This window comes from Populus euphratica, unplaced genomic scaffold, assembly GCF_000495115.2.
Source record: "Populus euphratica unplaced genomic scaffold, PopEup_1.0 scaffold2.1, whole genome shotgun sequence".
Classification (NCBI taxonomy): domain Eukaryota; kingdom Viridiplantae; phylum Streptophyta; class Magnoliopsida; order Malpighiales; family Salicaceae; genus Populus; species Populus euphratica.
In genome coordinates, this window is record NW_011499846.1 from 3443522 (window position 1) to 3451045 (window position 7524).

Genomic DNA, 7524 nt, shown 5'->3' on the forward strand with positions numbered 1-7524 from the left:
ACGAATTAAAAATTGTTTGAGTTAGTAATAGAAATTATTTTTTATTTGAAAATATATTAAAATAATATTTTATTTTACTTTTTATATTGACATATCAAAAAAATAAAAAAATAAAAAATTTTTCAAAAAATAATGAAACGATACTTCCCACTGCACCAAACAATCCCTAGGGTAGTGAAAGTGCCACAATGATTCATGTTTGTATTTTTGCTATCTTTATGCACGCTTTTATAATTGGGTTTAAATGAAACAATGTTTATGAAAATTTGATATTTGATATTTTAAAATTATTTTAATGTGTTGGTATTAAAAAAATAAAAGTAATAATATATTTTTTAATAAAAAGTATTTTAAAAAATAACAACTTTTAAACTCTCAAACACCATAAAAAAAAAAAAAAACAGTATTATTTTGTCTTAAATTGTCTACTTCGCTAAGCATTGACAAATTTAAACAAATTCCAAACATAGAATAACTGCACAAGTGAAGAGTCATCTTCTCTAGAGCAATCACTGATGATAATTACATGCTGCCTAACAATATTGATTGATTTCCAATCTTCTTGTAAATTTTGCGATACTTAAAACTCGTATGGCAACGTGATTGGACACGTATTTGTCAAGAGTTTAAATTTTTATTTATTTAAAATTATTTTTTAGTATTTTTAAATTTTTTATGTGTTATATTAAAAATAAATTTAAAAAATAAAAAAATATTATTTTCATATACTAAAAAAAAACATTTAGAAAGCAATTATTATCACTGCCCTAAATACTAACTTAACATCGACTGCTTGCTACCGATGCGTCTTGGCTTCTTACGTTGTAATGGAAAGACTTTAAAAGGGTTATGTTTTTTTGGACTATATCACCATCATGGATTCGTGACTGTATTTTTTTAATACCATCTCTTTTAAACAAAATGGAAAGACGAACTGCTCTAATTATCTTGGATTTTTCTTTTCAGGGCTCATTTGCTATTATTTGTGTTTTCTGTATTTTTAATTTGATGTTTTTAATTTATTGAATAACAATTTGTTTTTTTGTTTTCCCAATGCTCGAATCACTTAGTTCACAATTTAGCAAGTTGAACTCGACCCAGCTGAACCCATCGTGACCTTGGTTTGACTCTTACACCCTCCACGGCCAGGGCGTTCAACTTCAGCCTGAACCCTAGGTCCTCCCGACCGTGGCCCAACCCGTGCTCCATTCCCGTTTAACCATTGGCAGTCTCATGTTGCCCTATCTTTCTCTTGTTACCGTTGAAGCACACAGGAGTCCAAAAAGCTAAGCAATGAAAGAGTAGAGAAAATTCATCCTCCGTCAGAGTAGTATAAAAAAAAGCAAGTGAAAACAGCAGAAAAGTGCAGCAAACCAAACTCAGCCATTACCTTACTCCACACCCACACAATACCTTCCTCCCAAGACAACCAAGGCACAATCCTCCCTCCCAAGAAAACAAAAGCACTAAAATAGCCGTATTACCATTAGTACACCTCAGAATTTTCCATCTTTTCCTCTCTGTTTTTCTTTCCTCGAGAAAGTTAGAAGAAGGGAATTCAATTCCATTCCCTTCTTACAAACAAACCCATAAACAAAAGAAAGAAATAATTCAATTCTATTGTTTACAATTTTCCCATTTTGTCATGACTGAAACCATGGACACTACAACCTCAACAACACCAAAACAACCACAAATTTCTGAAATGTTTTCAAAATTTGCTCTAGCTTTCAAGACCAAAACTTTCGAATTCTTCGCCGATGAAATTTCTGACGCCGACGAAGGCTTCTCCCTCCTTGACTCTGCCGAGGATTTTATCCCTGACCAGAAAGTCATAATCTTGAAACCTGACCAACCCTTGAATCAAAATCAAGAATTTTTGGCACTGCAAGAGTTGACAGTGAAAAAGAGTGAGACCCAGATCAAGCATTTAAATACCCAGCTGGCTAATACTTTGATTTCTTCAGTTTTTGCTAAAGTTTCTTCATTTGAAGCTTCTTATTTGCAGTTACAAATTGCACACGTTCCTTTTAATGAAGAGAACATTAAAGTAGCTGATAAGGCTTCAGTTTCAGTTCTTCAAAGGTTGTCTGATTTGAAGCAAGTTTATAGGGATATGTGTAAGAATCCTGATTCTGGTGATGATTTGCCAATTGGATCTTCCTTGGAAGCTCAAGTAGAAGAGAATCAAAGCAAGTTGAGAATTTTGGGGACTGTTTCTAATAGTTTGCAAGCAGAGATTGATAAAAAAGATTGCGAGGTTTCGGCTTTGAAGAAGAAATTGATTGAGGTACAAAGGTCCAATTCTTTATTTTCTAAGAGGTTGCGCAGTAGTTTGAATTTGAATTCTGAGGTCTTGTTGACTGTTAAGGTTTTTGATTCTGTGCTAAATGATGCTTGTAGAACAATGCATAAGTTTACTAAGATATTGGTTGATTTGATGAGAAAAGCTGGTTGGGATTTGGATTTGGCGGCCAATTCTGTTCATTCTGATGTTGGTTATGTGAAAAGAGGGCATAATCGTTACGCATTTTTGTCTTATGTTTGTTTGGGGATGTTTAAAGGTTTTGATTTAGAAGGGTTTGGTTTGGAGAGTGACGGTGAGATTTTATGCAACGGGCATGAGTCTGTTTCGGCTAAGAGTAATAGTGCGTTGAAGCAATTACTTGAGCATGTATCTAGCAATCCTATGGAGTTGCTAAGTAGGAATCCTACGAGTGAATTTTTGAGATTTTGTGAAAAGAAGTATCAAGAGCTTGTACACCCAACAATGGAATCCTCGATTTTCAGCAATTTCGATCAAAATGAATTAGTGTTGAATTCATGGAGGTCACTTGGTATGTTCTATGAGTCATTTGTTAACATGGCTAGTTCTGTATGGACACTTCATAAGCTGGCGTTTTCTTTTGATCCCGTGGTTGATATTTTTCAAGTGGAAAGAGGGGTTGATTTTTCAATGGTGTATATGGAAGATGTCATGAGGAGATGCACCATGCCAGGTAAAACCAGGCTGAAGGTTGGGTTCACAGTGGTTCCAGGATTTAAAATCGGAAGAACAGTTATCCAATCTCAGGTTTATTTATGTGGCTCAACATGTACAGAATAATTGTTTACGTTTTCTGCCAAAGCAAAGCAATTTATGTCTTGCTTGGAATCTCTGCACTAAATTTGAACATCAAAGGCTTGGACTCAAAACTACAGTGGCACAAGAATCCGAAGGTAACAGGTCAGGGTTTTAATGCATACACCAGTTAAATATGCTCAAGGAGGAATTGGAAATATATATGCTCAGACGAACCAGCTATTTATTGTGCTGTTTCACCTGGCATTAAGAGCAACTATGGCATGCAGCTTTTGGCTATCTTTTGATGTGCAGTTATAGGATTATACTTACAGTTAGGTTGTGAATTTACACACACCCCTTTTCATTTTTCTTTCCTTGCTTCAAGTCCCGTGTAAAAATGGCTGTAAATGTATGTTTTTAACTTTTCTGTTTTGGTATTGATTGCAAGCTCTCTTCTGACTCACACTACACATAGTGCATCTGGCCTTAAGCCTCTTTAGATACATGCAAATTTACTTGGAATGGAACGTTGAGCTGTAACATGGTTCTGTTCATCATAAATTGTGTGTTGAAGCTATTTTTGTCAAGTGCCTGAGAGCGTACTTCTTATTAAGCCAATGGAGTGGGCAATATTCCATTTCCTTTTTATCCAAGTACTTCGGAGTTCTTTTAGGTTTTGGATGGATAACTTTCATCCATTTTGTCTTCCTTTTGGCTTTTTAGAATATCTGCATTATTTATTATGTGAAGCAATTAGATTGAGAATCCACCTGTCCGTAACACATCTTCTGACTCGACCAATTGCATTTTAGCTTTTGCCAATGTTTTGGTTGTTTGATTTTATGCTTAGTTTGATGTGTCTGAACTTAAAGATTTTTCCCTCTTAACTCCACGTTGTATGTCAAAAAGAATGTTTTAGATAGAGTATCTTACAGGGTTGGCTTCTTATTAGTTGCTGCGCTGATTTAGCTGTTCCTTGGCTAGCGTGTTAATGTACTACATCTTTTGGGTTTTTATGTTGCCATTTGGGATGATGGCCGAAATTATGAGTTCTTCTCTGCTGAATAATGTGTTAATGATTTTATTTTTTGGAATCATTGGTCTTTAAATGACAAGGGAGTATAGACTTCCAGTTAGGCAATTGCATTGTTCAATGAATTAATCTCATTATTGATAGAGGCATCAGGAATGGGGGACTGTCAGCATTTGTTTATTCTGTTTTGTTGCTTATATGTGCAAGTTTGTGTCGGTGCTCAAGTTTGTTTTTGTCATCTCTGTAAAGTTGGTTTTGTGATGGGTTCTTCACTAATGAAGTTGTAAAACATACCCTTGGTGTCTTTTTTCTTCTAGTCTTTTGTATTGAAATGAACAGTGGTGCTTAGGCCTCCTAATTAGGTCAATCAATTATTCATTCAATGATTTGTTACTCAAACTATCAGTAAATGGTTATCTGTTTTGTTTGCTTACACGCACATGTTTATTTAGTGCAGATGACATGGTATCACACAGCATCCCTCTCCCCCACTCCGCTTTCCCTTTTATGCTGTTTCTCCACCTGTTCTTGTTGCTCAACTATTCCTATACTGTTGTTTGTTCGAATGGATTAGGAGCAGGGTTTATGTTTCTGTAAAACAGTAGAATAGTGGTAATAAATCATTGTGGAATATCTAGGTTTACTCTTCCATGGTTCTGCAGTTCCACTAGGGTTGAACATAATGTACCATAGAAGTCTGTTGGTTAATAATCAACTATCCCAGGCGCCCCATGAGGAGTGCAGTTCTCTGGGCATCCTTTCTCTTTGAACATTAGTTCAGGTTAGGTTACTGTTGTTATACAGCTTGCTGAACAGATATACTTCCAGTAATCTGTCATTAGTCGTCCATTTTTTTTACTGCAAGATTAAACTGGGAAAATTAATCAGTATTCATTAGATAGGACACCAGACACCATTATATGGAAACCTCGTCTGGTTTTTGTTGCATGCTTCGATTGTGCCCTATTTAATTACTCCTTTTTTGGCTGCTTGATCCTGTTCTACTTGCTATAGATGCTTCATTTTAGAAATCCAGTTATGAAATCTGTATCAGCAACAAGGACAAGCAACGAAGTACAAATTGTTTGTTTTCACTAAAATAAAGCTCAGCTTTATGGATCATGTGCCTTTAAACATGTCTTAGTTCGTACGGAAGAAGGATTCTTAAACTCTCTTTTATGGAGAAGGAGATGTATTATTGGTGAATAGATTTTTGCTTACCATCAGTGGTGGTGAACAGTGGCGGAGGCAGGGGGGGCTGGCAGGGGCCTTGGCCCCTGCAAGGAAAATTTTCCCAGCTCCTCCCTTGACACTCATTTAATATATATTTTAATAAAATAATTTTTTTAAAATGATTCTTTTAATTTGGCCCTCCTCAATTTTTTTTCTTGCTCCGCCCCTGGTTGCGAAGATGGTAATTCGTTGAAGGGGGGAAATGGTGTTTGTGCCAGTGTTATCCATGCTTTTTGTCATTGTGGCTCCCCCCCTTTTTTTTCATAAACGTAATTGTTGTAAATGTTGGAGATGAATAATGCCATTAATGTAAAAAATAGTACTGCTCTGCATATAAAAAGTTGCCAGTAAATGAAAAACTTATGTGCGTGACTATTAAAACCCGAAAAAAATACATAAAGAGTGTGTGTCAAGCCAGGATTTTGACAGACCAGGGTTGGGTGTTTCAGGTTAAAATTCCAATCCAGCCCAAATGGCTGGAAGAGATCCTTTGTGACAGCCGTTTGGCCCTGAATTTTATTTTATTTTATTTTGTGTGTGTTATCAAATGGGTTTATCTAATGAATGCAATGCGTTGGGGTTCTTCTGGAATGATAAACAACAACGATTTTATTTATTACCGCTAAAGGGATCTGGATATCTTCTGGGAACAATCAGTATTTGCTTTTTTAACATCACTTTCTGCAAGCTACCATCACCATCGATGTTTTTGTTCGTTTCTAGAACAGAGATTCTCCTTACCAGTCACTTTTTTATTGGTCCAGCCTTCATGTGAGTTTAATTATTAATGAAAAGGTAGTCTTTGTTAGCCTTCTCATAAGATTCGGTTTACAAGTCACCTTGGTAACTCGTTGAAAAAATCCTCAACTTGACAGCTAGTGAAATTAATTTATTTTATTTTATTTTTATTTTTTTACCAACGAAGCTATTTGCACCTCTTGATTGTGGATAGAATATTTGTTTAAGGGTGCATTTGGTAAAGTAGTTGTGATTATTTTTTAAAATATTTTTTATTTAGAAGTATTTTAAAATATTTTTTATTTTTAAAAATTATTCATGATATTTATGAAAATAAAAAAAAATATTAATTTAAATAAAAAATAATAAAATTTTAAAAATATTATATATATATAAACAAGATTTAAACCAGACCGAACATGTATACCGTCGGCCAACCACGTTCCACAAGAAGGCCCTGATTTGCCAGGCCAAGCCCCAGCCGCATTAAAGAAAAAGATAGCCCCAAACTCGTCCCACGTCAAGGCTCTGATTTCTAGGCAAGGCCCTGGCCCAGTATAGATAAGTAATTAAGTTGATAATTAAAAAATTCTAAGAAAATGTGAACCATCAAATTCTACCAACGATGAATATAATTCCTATAAATGCTTCTAGAGGATGTATTTGTGTTTGAGTAATTACTCCGATCTAGAACCCCGGGCAGATTCTTCTGATCTAAACCTCAACAATATTTTGAGAAAATAAAATGCCAAATACGCTGTTGTTTTCAGGGGAAAAGACGAAATATTTCATTATCATGGGAGTAAAGCAAAGGTGGACCAAATTGAATATATTTTAAGAGGTGCGCAGCAAAGTTTTTATCCCTAGGCTCCCATGGCCCTACTGCTTGACTCGTGGTGGCGTGTTTGGTGTAGTTTTATTGATTCAACATATGGTTTGCCCTAGCCCTTCTAATAATCAGGGAAATATTATCTATCTTTATCATTTTTATATAGATCGTTGATTTTTTATGCTTTATTATGTATAATATTTTGTACAATTAGATCTATAAAAATAATTAATTTAAAAATAAAAAATCATGACCCTAATTCTGGCACAATATTGATAAAAATTAAACTGTGATTCGATTCTAACTCGTTCAATTAGGACATCTAAGGCAATGCTTGTGAAATAGGACATTGATGGGCAGACAACACACAAAATAGAAGCAGAAAGTGATATTCATGCATCAATAGGGAGAGTAGCATGCCCACGCGATAGGGTAAATATCTTGGTTTCTAATATATTATTGTTTTTAGACAATATATAATTGATTTTTTACAATATATTTTAGCCCAAATGCAATATATTCTTCCGATACAATCTTATTTCATTAATTTATGACAAATATTCATTTCAATCTCTAGTATTTTGAACATTTATCTTAAGACACATAAGTTATGACAAAAATACACAT

At 34.6% G+C, this 7524-nt stretch overlaps 1 protein-coding gene across 2 annotated transcripts; it reads left to right on the plus strand.

Moving 5' to 3' along the window:
- The first annotated feature begins 1050 nt into the window (after positions 1–1050).
- LOC105132248 (uncharacterized) lies at positions 1051–3527 on the plus strand. Of its 2 annotated transcripts, XM_011035626.1 has the most exons (2): positions 1051–1910; positions 1995–3527. In XM_011035626.1, exons 1-2 carry the CDS (start codon positions 1646–1648, stop codon positions 3104–3106), a joined length of 1377 nt encoding a protein of 458 aa, XP_011033928.1. In that variant the 5' UTR covers positions 1051–1645; the 3' UTR covers positions 3107–3527. The 2 variants fall into 2 exon arrangements, with proteins under 2 accessions (XP_011033928.1, XP_011033920.1); XM_011035618.1 differs by having other exon boundaries at positions 1052–3527.
- Positions 3528–7524: the final 3997 nt, after the last annotated feature.